Below are 18,612 nucleotides of genomic sequence, written 5' to 3'. Positions count from 1 at the left end.
ATCTCTCAAAATCAGCCTTTATGTTATCACATGCTTACGTCTTCTGCTATAGTCCCTGGGCCTTGAGTTGAATAGTTCTAATTTCTGGCCCTGTGTCTCATGAACACAGTTTATTTTGATTGGCATATTCTACTGGGTTTGAAGATGAGGCTTTAACTGCTGTCAGTGTTTAAGATTTAGCAAGACTTGGGGTGCTTTTTAGATTCAGAAGTCAAAGCCTTATAACTCAATGGCACAAGGACTTTAAAAGCACATGCAGAAAGTTACACAGATGTAATAACCTTAATTAAATAAAAATTTAGAGTTTTTTCTAAGCAAACCAAAACTTAATAATAATGACATACGAATTATTTTGATAAAATGTAAAATCTGTTTGTTAGGCCCAGTTACCAAAAGGAAAAAGAAAATATCTTCTGCAATGTGACTGCTGTTTCCTATGGGGAGTTCATTTAGATAACCTGCAAATCAGAACTAATGAGAAGGGTACTTGAATTAATTAGACCTAGAAGGTGCTTCCTGAGTCATAAGTGAAAATTTTCAGATTCATGGAGCAATTTAAAGCCAAGAATACGGAATATTATGTTGGAAGAAACATTTCCTTTAGACCGTCAAGAAAAAACATTTTTAGCATCAGGCCAAAACAATTATGACCTAAAGAAAAAACTTACAGTAGCTGAAAATGAATTGAAAGACAGAGTTATTATTTCAGTCCTTTTAAAAGGGGAAAGAAATCTGAAAATAGCAAGATACAATAAAAGTTGAACTTTGTGTACAAAAATGTATAACGTCTTATAATTTTATTAAGAGGAAAGCAATACCTTAAGAAAATCTCATTATTGTAACCAACTATTTAGCATTTAAGTGGGGTTTTAAAAAATATTAAAACACAATCTCTATGGAAATTTATAATTTAATACAGTTAAATTTCCCTAGAGCTTTCCCTTTTATATGATCAAGACAACTTGGTCATATAAAAGTTTTTTTTTCTTTTCATAAACCCTTTAATTATGACTTACACAGACCATTCATGACATGCTTGGAAATGATTTGTCCTGAAAATCCCTCTTTCTTTAATAAGGAGTCATTTTATTCTAAGACAAAAATTTACCATACAAGATTCTTTTGTATATAAAACTATTTTTCTTTAAGCTTTCTTACCCAAAATATCTCTTTATTTCTATAACTTTCTTTACCTCTCTCTTATTTCAAGGTTACTTTTACCTTGTTTTATAAATAGCCTTTAAAAAAGCTTTGAATGAGACAAAAATTATTCACCTTTTAACAAGAACACACTTTTTTTTTTGGAAAGAATGTTTTCCTACTATACATATTTTTTAATTGTGAAATACCCATTTAATAAAATATCTATTATTTAACATAACTTTAGGTTCCAAATTATGATATTTGTGTACAAGTATTTATCTCATTACATTTACCTAATTATTTTATTTAATAGTTTACCTAGATTATTTATGAAAACTGCGATAGTAATCATTTAAGGTTATTTCCCTATCATCATTTTACAACCTGTGAATTTCAGTTTACCTAAGTAAGAACCTTAAGAGTAAACATGTGACTATTTTACTAAGTAATTCAAGATTTAGCTGTTTTCATTAAACCAATATTAGCATGTTATTTATCAAAAATTATAAAAGCAAAGGTCATTCTATTTTGGGCTCAGTTTATAGTTTAATAACCCTTATGCCAAATTTTGATAACTTATGAAAGAGATAAGGAATAAGTATGAAATCTCTTGATCAATAAATGCAAACAAAAACATACACTGACAGTTTTTAAGACATTTTAAATATTATTTTACTAATAATTTAAAAACTAGCTTATGAAAGATTTTACTTAAGTCATGTGAGCTTGAAAAGAATTTGAACTTATTGTTTCATTTATCAGTACTCCTTAACTTTAAGCCAAATTTGGTAACTTGAGGCCAAAAACATATAACAAAACAAGTGTACATACGCATAAACACATACATACACACTCAAACACACAAAGATCCTAAAACCTGGCATGCCCTTCCATTTACACAGCCACTCAGAAGTGGAGACATCATAAAACCAAACAGGGTGCCTAAGAAGGGATAATTCTTCTTGTCTTTCCTCATTCTTAGATGATTTTTTCCCCATATTTTTTCTTAAAAGGAGGAACTAAGGTGTGACTTAAGGTTTAGCATAGGGGAGTTCAAGTGGCTGGTTGTGGGCGGAACTACACAGTGTGACACCACAGAGTCGTTTCCGCCCTCTTAATATTGCAGTTTCTCTCTCCAGAGGTCTAGTATCTCTGGGAGGGCTCATAGTGTGAAGCGGTCAGCTTCTATATGCACTTACTAGATGAGACTTTTTCAACTAATTATGTTGGTAGTTCCCTATAAGGCTGCTGCATGTCACGGAGGGTTAACCCCCAGATACTCCCCCTTGGCCTGGGTCACCCAGGGGTGCCTTTATCCAAGACAAAAACCCAATTCAGTTACTTACCTAGGAGTGGGCCTCAGGCTGAAGACTGCTCTCTACCACCCTAGAAGCAGGAAAAAATTCAAACTGGACTTCTCTGTCGGAAGCGAGCTCAAACTCCAGAAAGAAGTTACCTGCCTTCATTGCAATGAAAGCAAAAAAACTTATCTTCCTTGTTGGAAGGCAATGAAGAAGACTCTTCAAAATGCACCTCTGAATTAGAAGTAGGATTCTAAACAACAACTTGCTAGCGGGGGGAAAAAAAACTGTGAACACCACTTCCTGTAACTGTCCTCATCCAGCTTTAACTTGTTAGCTTTTGTCCACAATTACACATGCCAAGGTCAAATCCTCTCACAAGGCAATCTTTGGTACCCTCCAAAGCCAAAGAGGTCAGATAATGCAAATACGGGAGAGCAGACCTTTAGATCTAAGAAGAATCTTTCCATAACTCTTGAAACTCTGCAAAGAAAATAGTACAGCCCAAAAAGTGGTAAATGGTGCCTTTGTTCTGAGTTATTTAGCGAGTTTGAGTCATTGAAGTTTCTTTAGATTTTTCTTGGTATCAAAGATGGTGAAAGGGGAGGAAGGAATAGGGTGAAGAAAAGAAAAGTAAACGAAAGAACAGTTGAAAGCAAACACAGAAACCAAGCACCTGATTTGTTTTTTCTCTCTCTTTTGCAAATGTGAGGAATTTTAGCCAATTCACACAGGCCTTGTTCTCCACAATTTGGAATTCTCAGTCAGATTTGACCAAGTCAGGTAGAGGTGATCAAATCTGATGGGAGAAAGACCAGAACAAACAACAAAAAAACTCCAACAGTATGATTGCTGAGCACTCTAATGGTAAAGAGAATTAAGACCAACTGGCCGTTAATCATAACTTTATACAAGACAAAATCCCAATTCAGCTACTTACCTAGGAGCTGGCCTCAGGCCAAAGACTGCTGTCTGCCATCCTAGAAGCAGAAAAAAATTCGAACTGTCCTTCTCTGTTGGAAGCGAGCTCAAACTCTAAGAAAAAGTTACCTGCCTTCCATTGTCATGAAAGCAGAAAAACTTGTCTTCCTTGTTGGAAGCAAGGAAAACTCAGAAAAAGAGTTGTACAGCAAAATAAACTTTAGATCTTAACCAAATTTTGGGCAATTGGGGATTCTCTGGAGGGAAGGAAGCTTCCAGGCTTCAGTAAATTGTCCTGTTGGTTTGTGCCATAAAAGCTCAAGCTGGTACCAAGCACCAATAAGAGATTTGTCAAAGGTCAGGGCCACCTCTATGCAGAGTCTTTTCCATTGGTCACCAAATCGTAAACCAAAAGGTATCTGAGATAGGTCTTAATACATTTAGAAAGTTTATTTTGCCAAGGTTAAGGACATGCCTGTGACATAGCTTCAGGAAGTCCTGATAAATGTACCCAAGTTGGTTGGGGTACAGCTTGCTTTTATACATTTTAGAGAGACATGAGGCATCAATCAATATGTGTAAGATGTACCTTGGTTTGGTTCAGCAGGGCAGGACAACTTGAGGTGGGGGGCTTCCAGATTGTAAGTAGACAAGAGACCAAAAGTTTCATTCTTTTGGGTCCTTGATCAGCCTTCCACTGAATACACAATTTGGTCTGGCTCAGTGAATCTGCATTTTTACATAAATAATAGGGCAGAGGAAGCAATCAGATATGTATGTCCCAGGTGAGCCTCAGTGGGAGGCTCTGAGTTCTGTCTGTCTTTTGTCCATGAGGTATTTCCTTGTGGGCAAATTGTGAGGGAGGTATGTAGCTTTGTATCTTTGTAGGTAGCTTATTTAGGAATAAAATGGGAAGCAGGTTTGCCTGACATAGTTACTAGATTGACTTTTCCCTTGCCTCAGTAATTTTGCAGTCCCAAGATTTATTTTCTTTTCAAAACTCATAAAAGTAGTATTTTTCAATTATAATAAATGTCAAATTTGCTTTATAATTTTGAAAATGTTAATTTTATTGTATCAATTTTTAAAGGAGAAATTACTTTTTCTTTTATAATAAATGCTATACTTTATTGAAAACAGTTACACGAAGTATATGCTTCATTTGTATTACACTACAAAAATATGTTATTAATTTAACCAAATGCTGAGCCATCAGTCCAGCTGCATGGCTCAAGCTTGTAATCCCAGCACTTTGGGAGGCCAAGATGGTGAGATCACTTGAGCCCAGGAGTTCCAGAGCACCCTGGAAATCATGATGAAACCCCATCTTTACAAAAAATATTAAAAATTAGCCAGGTATGGTGGTGTGCATCTGTAGTCCCAGCTACTTTGGAGGCTGAAATGGGAGGATCACTTGAGCCTGGGAGGCAGAGGTTGCAGTGAGTAAGATTGTGCCACTGCACTCCTGCCTTGGCGACAGAGCGAGACTCTGGCTCAAAGATTGAATTTGCTGGGATTGAAACACCGAAACATACACACACACACACACACACACACACACACACACACACACACACACACACGTTTCCCTACCATATTACACAGTAGCACTTCAAAAGATTAAATCTTTCTTTAACTGACTGGGCAAAGGGCTATCTTTCCTCACCCAAGAGGTTAAATACTGCAGAGCTAATAGATTGGAGTGACTTCTGACCTATTCACATATTAAAGAAAAAAACGTTCAGTTTTTACTTCGAAAGTAAGTCGTCTTTTGTTCTTTCTACTGCATAGCTTAGTAGGGAAAAGCAGGTATGGTTTTGTAAAAAAAAGATAAGAAGTTCTGTAATGTGCCACATTTGAAGCAGTTTTTTTAGCCTTGAGAATCTCTGGTTTGTTCACAACATATCTGGGGTGACACTGAGAAAGTTAAGATGAGGCTAGAAAGAACCAAAGGAGAGGAATAATTACGACGGTAATAATAAAGGGGAAGGAAAAAAGAGGTGATGAAATGTCGTTAACCTGGGATTTACATCTCTTCTTGAATCAAGTTTATGATATCTATTATTTCTGGTCAATTTATTTATAAAACACCGTAGTTTAAGACGTTTCCTAGAAAAAATCTTACGAAAACCCCTTTCATTTCTGAAAACACTTGTAAATTTTTTGCTTTAAGAGAAAATATGTGCTTGTTTTCTGCTTTTGGGAACATTATGCTGGTCTCTTAAAAGTTTCTTTAAAGTTCTTAGCTTGGAGTCACTGTAACTTGTAACTGGAGGTATTAGTCAGCCTTTGGGTTGGACTTATGAACTATGTACCTTAGAAATGATACACACCCTACCAAATGTGTTGAGGATACAAGGGCAATCAACTTGGGGCCTACCACTCGTGGAAATTTGCTTTTCATTTTTCATGTTAAAGAATGATTCCCACAGTATGTACAGAAGTAATTTAGAACACTAAAATTACCTTCAGTATTTTGAGGTTTCCTGAGGCTTGGGGCCATTTGTTCAATATTGTAACAAAGTTTAGTTATTTTGAGCAAGGACTGTAGAGAAACGGAGACTGAGGAGGTGCCTTGTGAGTGACTTAGATTTGGGACCCTCTTTGCCCCCTCCCCCTTCAGTAATGATATGGTTTGCTTTCACCAAAGTTATAGTCTTGCCTTTTGTAAATATTTGTTCACATTTCTGAATTTTTAAATATTTATAATCATAATTTATATTCCAAATCTATAACAATTTTAATGGTAAGAGTATTGTATCTAAATTCAGTTCTTAATTCCATTGAGATAATATATACATAGACTCACAGGAAACAGGAACACTAAAGGTAGATTCTGAAGACAGTATCTTGACTGACTTCCATATCTGTTAGGATTCTCTAGAGAGAAAGCATTTGTCATGGAAATAAAGTGTTTGTTGTGGAAAAGAAGAGCTGAGAATTAAGCCAAGAAATTTGGCTTTTTTTTTCCTGTCTTCTCCTTACGTCTAAAATCCTAATCTTCCCATAACATCATGTTGTATACCTTAAATATACACAGTAAAATTTATTTGAAAAAAGTTTCTCAATCATCAACTCCTCGTCCTTGTACAAGAACGAGAATCTCCTGTACAAGCAACCTGGTACATATGTGGAGAGATTTATGGTTATTCGTCTTTCCTCACTGAAGGGAAGCTGAGATTCAAATCTGTTCTGGCAAACTATTTTCTAACACTAAAATTTTATTTATTCCCACTTTTTATTTGAGAAACAATATGATAGTTGGATGAAAGAAAATTAGAAGATCATAAATATATAATGGACACTCAGAAAATACCAATATTCTTCCATATTTTAGAATGTTTTTTAATTCCTTAAACACGTACTTACATGTTTTTGTATACTTAACTGTGTATTTTTGTACTTTATTTCACTTAGTATTTTAGGCAAACATATTTACATGTTGCATCATTATCTTTGTAACTAGTTCTGATAGCTGCATACATTCTTTCAGGCTGAAATACTGTATTTAAGCATTTCTTATCATTGGGTATTGAACTTGCTTTTTATTTTTTCTCATTTCATAGATGCTAGAATACGTAGTGGTGAATACCACGTGTGAATATCTACACATAGCTACATAATTTTTATTACAAAATCATTTTGAACTTATCCTTAGACAAGGGATTCCTAGTTCAAAGGATTTAGCTAGCATGTGTTCCAGTGATAAAATTCCTTTACAACAGGAATAAGAGTTTAAGTAGAATTTTAGGTATATTCAGAATCTTAAGATTAAATAATCTAAATCTATTTTGAGAGAAAATCATCTTTTTTTTTTTTTTCAAAGGGCTGCTAATGGCTAGCCAATGCTGTAGGAAGACATTGAAACCAGTCAACTTCCTGCCTTGATACTACTGAAGGCACATTGGGTGGCTGGACTTTGAGAGCAGGCTTCTGGGTAAGTACCATTGTTTGGGTTTGGGGGATAGTAAAGACTTAGCAGAAGTGCTTTAAGAAGCAATTATCTACACAATGAGCAAGGAGGACACTTAAAAAATGCAACTTTAATAGCTATAAATTGAGTATAGAGCTTAAAAATACTGGTGGAGAGTTAAGGTCAGGCATTATTACCTGGGATTAAATTAGCTAAGATTTTCCAGAGAGATGAAGTTCTCTGTTAAGGTCTCTATTATTTTTTTTAATAGTGTTTTTTTCATTAAAAGACATTTAAACTTAATATTACTTTAGATTAAGGGTTACATGTTCAAGTGTGTAACATGAATATATTGCATAATGGTAGGGTTTGGGCTTCTAAGTATACCCATCACCCAGATTGTTACTAATGTACCCAATAGGTAATTTTTCAACTGTTATCCCCCTTCCAACCTCCTCCCTTTCAGAGTCCCCAGTGTCTCTTGTTTCCATCTCTACGTCTATGAATACTCATTGTTTAGCTCCCACTTATAAATGAGAACATGCAGTATTTTTCTGTATCTGAGTTATCTCACTTAGAATGATGACCTCCAGCTCTATCCATACTGCTTCAAAGAGCATGATTTTTTAAATTTTTTATGGCTTCATCATATTCCATAGCATATATATACCAGATTTTCTTTATCCAGTCCACTAATGAGGAACACTTATGTTGATTCCATGACTTTGCTATTGTGAATAGTGCTACAGTGAAGACATGAGTAAAGCTGTCTTTTTGTATAATGATTTCTTTTCCTTTGAGTAGATAGGCAGTGGTGGTAGTTCTATTTTTAGTCCTTTAAGTAATCTCCATGCTTTTTCCATAGAGGTTTTACGAATTTACATTTCCACCCGAAGTGTATAAGTATGCCCTTTTCTCTGCATCCATGACATTTTTTTTGACTTTTTAATAATAGCCATTCTGACTGGTGTAAGATGATATCTCATTGCAGTTTTGACTTGAATTTCTCTGATGATTAGTGATGTTGAGCATTTTTTCATATATATGTTGGCCTCTCATATATCTTCTTTTGAAAAATGTCTGTTCATGTCCTTTGTCCACTTTTTAATGGGGTTGTTAGCTTTCTTCTGAATTTTGCTTGATTTCCTTGTAGATCCTGGGTATTAGTCCTTTGTCAGAGGCATAATTTGCAAACATTTTGTCCCATTCTGTAGATTGTCTGTTTATTCTGTTGATTATGTCTTTTGCCGTGCAGAAGCTTTTTAGTTTAATAATGTCCTGTTTGTTCCATTTTTGTTTTTGTTGTATTTGCTTTTGGGGTCTTAGTTATAAATTATTTGCCTATGCCAATGTCAGGTTTTCTCTGTAAACAGGTAAAGTTTTCTATTAGATACTTCAAACAAAAGGATGTTATTTTTGATGCTAACTTCTAGGTCTATCCTCAATTTTGAGCCAATTCTCTGTTTCAAGGCTTTGATTTATGCTGAGGAAAAGATATTTCATTGAGTAAAATTTCAAGCATAGAAGTGTCCATTCTTTTTTGAAGACTTCAGTGGGTATAGACCTTCTCAATAGGCTCATTCTGCCCCATGTTTTTCTTTTTTCTTTTTCTTTTTGAGACAGAGGCTTGTTCTGTCACCCAGGCTGAAGAGCAGTTGTGCTATCTTGGCTCACTGCAACCTCTGCCTCCCAGGTTCAAGTGATTCTCCTGTCTCAGCCTCCTGAGTAGCTAGAATTACAGGAGCCTGCCATGATGCTCTGCTAATTTTTGTATTTTTAGTAGAGATGAGGTTTCACCATGTTGGCCAGGCTAGTCTTGAACTCCTGACCTCAGGTCATCTGCCCGCCTTGGCCTCCCAAAGTGCTGGGATTACAGGCATAAGCCATCGTGCCCGGCCCCTGTGTTTTCCTTACATAAAATGATTATGTGGAAATAGATTTGAATGTTAATTTCAATAAGTTTAGCTTACTCCTTCCCTGAGATACAGAGAAAGCTAATCCTTTATTCCACTTCCTTCTTTCTGTCCCTGCCATTCAGGCATTAGTATCAATAGTCGGTATTTAAAAGCAATTAGTTTTTCCCCAATATTACTTTAGATGAAGATTATCTATGTACTGAATAAAGAAATTTATAAGTATTTAAACTACAAAAATCTTTAGCTATTTTACATGTTCTAAACATAAGGGAAAAAAATCATTATCTTCAAAACATGAGACTATAATGGTCATTATGATTTTATTTTATTTTGACTATGGTGATCTCTTTAGATTAATTTATTTTTCAGCAATGGGAATGACTGGATAATTTGCTATGGTAAGGACACATATCTTGAGAGGAATAGTATAATTCTTGTTATAGTTTCATGTAGCAGTATACTACTAATCTAATTTTTTTAAAAGTTTCCAGTTCCCTCCTAGACTCACAGAACATATAAATACATCTTCTTGCAGGTAATTTTTGCAAATACAAAATGCTGAGTATATACGTAGTTTAACTTAATTTTTGGCCCAGACCATTTTATTGTTCCACTTTTGTGGTTTAATACAGCCAAAGTATGTGCTATTATACCTCACTTTGTCACAATCAGAATGACAATACAATATTACTTATCAAACCTATAAAAAGACCAAAATCTATACATTGCTTTTCTTAAGTTAGGCTAGAACCAATGCTTTTAGTAGAAAATGTAAAGTAGTAAAATGTTTTATTAACTTTAAACGTGGGAGCACATTATTGTAAGATGTAATTGAGTAGTGTACCAAGGAGCCTTTCAACTTGTTAGTAGAAGTCTTTGGTTGATTCAATAAATTCAATAAATTCAAGCAAGCTGTTGATTTACTACTTCTGGCAGAAGTAAGTTTGCTTTCCTTCAAGAAAGAAAGTAAAAGTGAAAAAAGAAAGAAAAAAAGATGGAATTTCACAATTCTATGAAAGGTTGTTTTCAGTATATGGCAGAGTGCTATAAAGTGATCTTTCAAGAAGCAATAAACAAAATGAGAGGATCAACTTGGAATTTATTTTCATTCAGTGGGCTTTTGCTAAGGCATTGCTTGGTACAGCATTCTGTATACTCAGACAGGCAAAAGGAAAAATAGCTGCATTCACCTCTCTGCAGGCCCAGTAGTGATTTGGGAAGATGAGAAAAATGTTAACTAGTATAGCGTTTATATCATAAATAAGAGGAAATAATTTCATTGATTTAAACACAGGAGTAGGTCCTTCACCTTCTAAAATGAAATTAAAACCCCTGAACTTAAAGTTGAGAACTTGGTAAAGCTTACATTCTTTATTATAAAATGAGTGATAACAATGTATTCTGTATTTCTTTTTCAGTTATAGGTGATGCAACTTGCAAAACAATCCTAAAATATGAAACAAGAATAATAATATTTAAATGTAGCATAATCATTATACTTTTTTACTCATCAAAGTGAATTCATTCCATTCTCTTTCATCTGTGCTCATACTTTGCATCAAATTTTGGGTAAACCAAAGTGTGTAGGAAGAAATAAATGTTTTCATAGTCATTACTCTTTATAATGGGAGTGCTAAAATTCAAGCACATCTTTTTCAGAAGCTTTGTTAAATCCAGTGGAGTATCCCAGACAGTTTTCACCTTCCTTCTGATTCCATGTTCCTTGACTCTGAATTTCAGAGCACCCCCTATTATCCCAAATGTGCCTTTTCTCTGGGCCTGGAATGCCCCGTCTGAATCTTGTCTTGGAAAATTTGATGAGCCACTAGATATGAGCCTCTTCTCTTTAATAGGAAGCCCCCGAATAAACATCACTGGGCAAGGTGTTACTATATTTTATGTTGATAGACTTGGCTACTATCCTTATATAGATCCAACGACAGGAGTAATTATGAATGGAGGAATCCCCCAGAAGATGCCCTTACAAGATCATTTGGACAAAGCTAGGAAAGACGTTACTTTTTATATGCCAGTAGACAATCTGGGAATGGGTGTTATTGACTGGGAAGAATGGAGACCCACTTGGGCAAGAAACTGGAAACCTAAAGATATTTACAAGAATAAGTCTATTGAGATGGTTCAGCAACGAAACGTACAACTTAATCTCACACAAGCCACTGATATAGCAAAACAAGAATTTGAAAAGGCAGCAAAGGATTTCATGCTAGAGACTATAAAACTGGGAAAAGCACTTCGGCCAAATCACTTGTGGGGTTATTATCTTTTTCCGGACTGTTACAACCATCACTATAAGAAACCTGGTTACAATGGAAGTTGCTTCAATGTAGAAATAAAAAGAAACGATGATCTCAGCTGGTTGTGGAATGAAAGCACTGCTCTTTACCCATCCATTTATTTGAACACCCAACAGTCTGCTATAGCTGCTATGCTCTATGTGCGCAATCGAGTCCAGGAAGCCATTAGGGTTTCTAAAATACCCGATGCAAACAGTCCACTTCCGGTTTTTGTATATGCCCGCCTAGTTTTTACTGATCAGGTTTTGAGATTCCTTTCTCAGGTAAGTAATCAAGGCCTGAGGGCTATGAAATGAAATTAACAAAAGATGCTTATTGAAATTTAATACTATTTTTGAAGAGAGTGAAATCTAGCTTTTAATAATAGGAATGTGCACAAAAGTAGTTCTATGTTATTATATGAATGCAAAATAAGAATACATCTAATATTTAATGTAATCTCATTATCTCTTAGCAAGCAGGGGGAATTAGGTAGTATAGACAGTGTATGAACTCAGTTTCTTTTCTTTCTTAGGCCTGTTCTCTTTTCAATAGAAGAGATTGAAAGAATAATAGTATCTTATTTGTTCTATAGTAAGGCAATGGCTGTGTAAGAGATAGAAATAGTCGGGAAATATTTAAATTATTATTATTGGGTCAGCATGCTTGGCTTTGGTGTTACTGTCCTATGCATAGCACTTTCATTTTATTTTTTATGTGCTAACTCTTCCTATCACATTTTCCAGGATGAACTTGTGTATACACTTGGTGAAACTGTTGCTCTGGGTGCTTCTGGAATTGTAATATGGGGAAGCCTCAGTATAATGAGAAGTATGGTAAGTTGAATTGGTAGTAAATAGATGAAAATATTTCTGCATTTAATGTTTTGGGTGATTGCTTTGTTACTAAATAAGAAAATAAACATTACTATGCTTGGCATATAGTAATAGGTGCTCAATTAATACTGGTTGAATCAAAATACACATGTGTGATGGTTATAAGGCAGAAAATAGTATGCCCATGTTCCAGTGGGAAAATAGAAATTTAGTGAATAATTGAATTTCTCTAGGCTACATAACTGATAAGTAGCAAAAACAAGACTACAATGTCAAATTTTCTGCCATGGTGCTTGGTGTCAGAAGATAGGTCTTTGTTCCTTAATTTTCATTCTTGTTTAATTCTCTATATCAGATCTTTATCTCCCAACTCATCAACTTTCCTGACTTAATTCAAGAGTAAAGCTGTCATAGGGACATTGCTGAGTTGGAGCTGAATTTTTTCTTCTCTGGTGGATGTGGACATACCAACGATGAACGTACCATGAAGAATGTCAGATGAAGCTCATGGCCCAGGAGTCCTATCTTAGGACCTTAGCAAATAGTCTACACTCTAGTAGTCCAAGAAATCCTTGAGAAGAATTATATTCATCTCTTGTCCTCTGGATAGAATAGACATAGCCTTTGTTTAAAAATACTTAACAGCAGTTACATTTATGAGATTTTTAAAAGGTAATCTGAGCCCTTCTGCCTATTTTGCATAATTCTTTTGGCTCCAATTTGATCTCTAATATAAAGAAATAACAGAAAATATAAATCCAGAGAAAGGTATATGGCCCTTGGTAAAGTCTTTTATGTGTCAGAAAATCATTGTAAAATGATAATTTCTTAAGTAAATTCTTAATTTTTATTGTTTTCCCAATCCATAAACTTCCTTCTCAAATATCCTATTATTTAGAAATTTATAAATATTTATAAATTTTCATACTATTTTATTTTCTTTAAAAATAAACTGAAAACTCCACTCTTACCCTGAGGAGTGAATCAGGCATTCCTCAATAAGTAGGATGACACAACACACTATTTAAGTGTCACCCTTGTTTTTTAATGGCACTTTAATCTTAGATTCACATTCTACTACTATGCCTCTCAAATCATCTTCAGCATTATCCATAACAGAAACACAGTCTTTCAACTTTTATAAGACTATTTTCTCCTTAATGGCATTGTCCCAAAATTGTCCCCTCTAGAGTTTGTTGTATATATTTCTGCTACCTTTCTCAACTTCTGATCATTTTAAATAATAGATCTATCATTATTTCCCCTTTTTTCCATGTCATTTGTAATCAATAGTCATGGATTACTTGTCATGTTTTCTCTGATTCATTGACAACTTAAGAAACCAGTAATTGCGGGTTTACTCGCAGTTACTGGAATTGTCATAAAACAAATGCAAGTAAGTCATTTCTTTTCATTCCATCTTATTAGATCTAGTGGTGTGACAGAGCCAGCCGTACTGGTCCCAGCTGAGACTAATTGTTAAATATTCAGGAGTTTTGTGAACCAGTTGTTAATCACAGCCATTATTAAAAATCAAATGATAAAAACTTAACAATAAAAATTATGTTAAAACACAGGTGACACATTTTAATATATCAGTCATTTTATCTCATTTGACCATGATCCATGCTCTTGAGACTATTGACATCTCTTCTATCTTTATAAATGAAAATACTATGTAATAATGTGCTACTCCACACCATGCTACCAAAATGTATAATGGTGGTATACTGAATTCCCAGATCTACTTTCAGTAATGTTTGGGCAGTAGGTTGAAATTGGCCATGGCAGGAGTATTTATACCATAAATATATATATATAAATGATAAGAACCAAGTCTTACCTATCAGAGAGCCAATTTTAATGTATTTCCATAGACTACAAATTATGCAAGTTAATGATTCTCAAGTCATTCTCATCCTTTACTCCTCTTTGTGTAATCTTTGTCTCTGTGGAGTTGAGAAAGCAACTGCAATGTTTTTTGAACTTGTTATAAATTCTCATGTTCCTTGTATTTGGAACATAGTGTTGGAGAATATTGAAAAAGTCTATGTACTCTCAGAATTTATGAGTACTTAAAAAGTACACAGGTAAGAAAAATATTTGATATGGTAAGTGCTATACAGAGAATTAAAACAGAGATGTGGAGAGTTTAACAAGGAAGGTATCAGAGAAGGGTGTTATCTAATTTAAAACTGTCATCTGAATGACAAGATGAAGTCAACAGTGTTAAAAATTAGAGGAAAGAGCATTCCAAGCAGTGGGAACAGTAAGTGCAGTCTGAAATGGTCCTGCTGTGCTAGTGCAATAGCTACTATATCTAATGTAGAATGGATGTGGGAAGGTTGTACACGAGGAAGAAAGGGTTATACCATGTCACACTGTGCACAAGTCAAGAGAAGAGGTTGAATTTCATTCTAAACACCATTCAAAGCCATTGGATAGTTAAGAAGATGGATGGTGGATTAGTTTTCTATTGCTTTCATAAAAATTACAGCAAACTTAGTGGGAAAAAAAAAATAGAAGAAATTTGTTATCTTGTAGTCCTTAGACCAAAAGTCTCATATGGGTTTCAATGGCTAAAATCAAAGTGACAGCAGGGTTGTCCTTTCTAGGAAAAGATACTTACTCATTTGGCAGATTCACTTCCTGGTGGTTTTAGCAATGAGATCCACATTATCTGACTGGCTACTGACAAATTTTCAGCTTTTAGAGGCCAGTACATTCCGTAGCTCACGGCCCTCTTCTATCTTGAAAGTCAGCCAAAGTGGGTTGAATCTGTCTTACACTTTGAATCTCTCCTTCCTTCATTTCATCTTTCTAACCGAGCCTGAAAAGTTTCTACACTTTTAAGGACTCATGCAATTACATTGAGTCCATCTTGATAATTCAGGATAATATCCCCTTCTCAAGACCCATTCCCTTAATCACATCTGCAAAGTCTCTTTTGCTATGTAAGCTCACATTGTCACAGGTTTCAGGGAATTAGGATACAGACATTTTTGGGAATCAGTTATTCTGCCAACAATAGATGACATCATCTCAAGGAAGATTAAAAGAAGTATATTCAGATGGAAGCTGCCAAGATTCCTTCACATGCCTGCGTAACTACCACCACCACTTCCTTTGGTTTGATAAAGGACTGACACAACCAGCTCACTCAATAAAACTGTTGATTATGAAAAAAAGTGATTATCTTTAATATTTCTCAAAGGGCAATGTCCAGGGTTTAGAACATACTGGTCTCAAGATGAATCATTTTGGTTAGCCATCACTCATGCTTTGCCAAATTTGTAAAAGAGTTGTCGTTATTCACCCATAACTTGACTATATTTAACATTAAATATAAAGTATACTCAGTTGAACATGTTTAGTTTATGTGAGTCAGCAATTTATAAATCACCGTTTTCCATGCTGTTTAAACTTGTCTGGTATGCCAGGCATGGTGGATCATGCCTGTAAACCCAACATTTTGGGACGATGGGGTTGGAGGATCACTTGAGCCCAAGAGTTCAAGTCCAGCCTCGGCAACATAGTAAGACCTCACTTTTACCAAAAAGTAAAACCAAAATTAGACAGATCTGGTGGCATATGCCTATAGTTCCAGCTACTCAGGAGACTGAGGCAGGAGGATTTCCTGAACCCAGGAGATCAAGGGTGCAGTGAGCTAAGATTGTGCCACTGTACTCCAGACTGGGCAACAGAGTAAGACCTTGTCTCAGGAAAAAAAAATTCCCTGACAAATGTAGTGCTTCTTAAATTTATTTATAATTTATTGAGGGTCACCTGAAGATATGGTAGGCCCCTATGTTAAGCACATTTATATGTATTGTTCTTTTTTTTAATCTATTTTCACAACAACTTTATGAGATAGGCATCATAATTATCCTTTTTTTCCAGATGATAAAGCTGAGGCATAATCAAGTTAATCAGTTTGCCCAAAGTCACCCAGGTAGGAAACTAAGACTTAGAAAGCTTAAGAAATTCCCAAGTTCATACAGCTAGTCATTAATGCAAGTGGGACTCCAATCAGGGCAAATGGATCCCAGAGACTATACTCTAACATACTGTAACAGCTGTAGCATTCTATCCCCCTGATTATTTTATGAATTATGAAGGAAGAGCAAGGATAAGGAATATTAAGCCTCAATTGGTCAATTATTCAGTGGAATGAAATGGCATGTGAAAGTTACAAATGTTACAAAAAACTGAATAATCTTGTTGGTTAGGTAAAAAAAGAAAATATCTTCTACTTTTTGCCACATCTGATTTTTCATTCTTCTGTAAAAGATTGCTTATTGCACTAAATTAATTCACATGTGAACTAACTTGTCCTTTGGTATTCTGACTGTCTTATAATTTTACAGAAATCTTGCTTGCTCCTAGACACTTACATGGAGACTGTACTGAATCCTTATATAATCAACACCACACTAGCAGCCAAAATGTGTAGCCAAGTCCTTTGCCAGGAGCAAGGAGTGTGTATAAGGAAAGACTGGAATTCAAGTGACTATCTTCACCTGAACCCAGATAATTTTGCTATTGAAATTGAGAAAGGTGGAAAGTTCACAGTTCATGGAAAACCAACATTTGAAGACCTGGAGCAGTTTTCGGAAAAATTTTATTGCAGCTGTTATACCACTTTGAGTTGTAAGGCGAAAGCTGATGTAAAAGACACTGATGCTGTTGACGTATGTATTGCGGATGGTGTCTGTATAGATGCCTCTCTAAAACCTCCCAAGGAGACAGAAGAATCTTCTCAAATTTTCTACAATCCCTCATCCTCCACACCATCTGCCACAATGTTCATTGTCACTATTTTGTTTCTTATTTCTTGTGTAGTGAGTTTGTAATTGCACATGTTAGCTGAAATGAACAATATGTCCATCTTAAAGTGTGCGTTTTAGACTAATTAAATTTCTGAAAAGAATAGCTCTTGTTGAAAGATCATTTTTGGAAAGTTCTTTCTGAATAACTATACCTAGAAACTGATGATTTCATTTATACTTGACAAACACTGCTATATTGTATGAATTCTCAACTATGAGTTCAAGGGTTTGTATTCCAGGAGTCAATGGCTTGTGTAAATTCTCCAGTTTAGAGTACAGAAACTCATATTATCTGTTTGACTTGCAAAACTACTAGGATTGTTTCAACACTATCACTCTGCACAAGACACTGACATTTTGATGAAATTAAAACTTGATATGAAGTGGTTAGGAACTTCAAAGTGAAAACCCTTTCAATAAAACCCATCAATAAGATTTAGAGTGTTTAGTCTGGATGCAGTGGCTCATATCTGTAATCCCAGCACTTTGGGAGGCCGAGGCAGGTGGATCATGAGGTCAGGAGTTTGAGACCAGTCTGACCAACATGATGAAACCCTGTCTCTACTAAAAATACAAAAATTAGCTGAGCATGGTGACATATGCCTGTAACCCCAGCTACTCAGGAGGATGAAGCAGGGGAATTGCTTGCACCCATAAGGCAGAGGTTGCAGTGAGCCGAGATTGCACCACTGAATTCCAGCCTGGGAGACAGAGTGAGACTCCGTCTCAACAACAACAACAACAACAACAACAACAAAGATTTAGAATGCTTGGATATTTCTTTTTTTCTCCTCTGCTCATAATCAAGAGAGAGGGAAGTAGAAGGAAAGAAGATGGGTGGAAAAGAAAACAAAAGGAAAGTAGAGATAAGGGAAAGCAATTAGTATTTTTTGCTTTCTCTGGTGCCATTGAAGACACTAATTTGCACAGGATTGAAAGGAATATTTTCAATGTATACAATTAACCTTCAACTCTGTGTTAAAGTGAAGAGCAGTTGTACTTGAATTCCTTACCTAGTCTGGCCCATACAAATATTACTACCATCTCCTTCTTTTCCGCATGCCTCAGACTCCCTAGAAACAAAAACAGATAAAATCACAAAGTGGTTTAGGATATTCCAAATCCAGTCGGCTAGGTACTCTCAAATTATGGCACAAATTATTAGGGTCTTAAATTTGTTGAGGCATTACATTTTCTATGAGGAATAAAAAAAATGTTTTACTTGTTGCAGATCTCATTTCTTTATACTTGAGCTTTGTTTAATATCTGAACTGAGACTGAGCTCCAAAAAGCAATAAAATTAATTTAAATTATTATACATTTTTAAAAATTAAGAAAATTTTATTATGCATTTTTAGGCTTGAAGTTTTCAAAACTGAGCCACTTGCACAGTCTTTTACATTATGTTAGCCTAAAATCTTTTTTATTCTTTTTTCTCTTTTAATTAGTTGACATGTAC

General features: G+C 35.1%; 1 protein-coding gene across 4 annotated transcripts in view; it reads left to right on the top strand.

Moving 5' to 3' along the window:
* The window catches only part of SPAM1 (sperm adhesion molecule 1), a 34,849-nt gene extending 17,595 nt beyond the window's left edge, over positions 1–17,254 (top strand). For 3 of the 4 annotated variants that reach the window (XM_012473967.2, XM_012473970.2, XM_012473968.2), the window contains exons 2-5: positions 7,192–7,302; positions 10,613–11,772; positions 12,235–12,324; positions 16,692–17,254. In XM_012473967.2, coding sequence (XP_012329390.2) covers positions 10,819–11,772; positions 12,235–12,324; positions 16,692–17,177 — 1,530 coding nt within the window. In that variant the 5' untranslated portion in view covers positions 7,192–7,302; positions 10,613–10,818 and the 3' untranslated portion in view covers positions 17,178–17,254. Of the gene's footprint in view, positions 1–5,038; positions 5,125–7,191; positions 7,303–10,612; positions 11,773–12,234; positions 12,325–16,691 lie in introns of all 4 variants that reach the window. The other variant, XM_012473969.2, reaches the window with a different exon arrangement.
* The last annotated feature ends 1,358 nt before the right edge of the window (positions 17,255–18,612 follow it).

Source organism: Aotus nancymaae, unplaced genomic scaffold, assembly GCF_030222135.1.
Source record: "Aotus nancymaae isolate 86718 unplaced genomic scaffold, 86718_ANA_hifiasm-v0.15.2.pri h1tg000002l, whole genome shotgun sequence".
Taxonomy (NCBI): domain Eukaryota; kingdom Metazoa; phylum Chordata; class Mammalia; order Primates; family Aotidae; genus Aotus; species Aotus nancymaae.
This window is presented reverse-complemented; position numbering and strand designations above follow the sequence as displayed.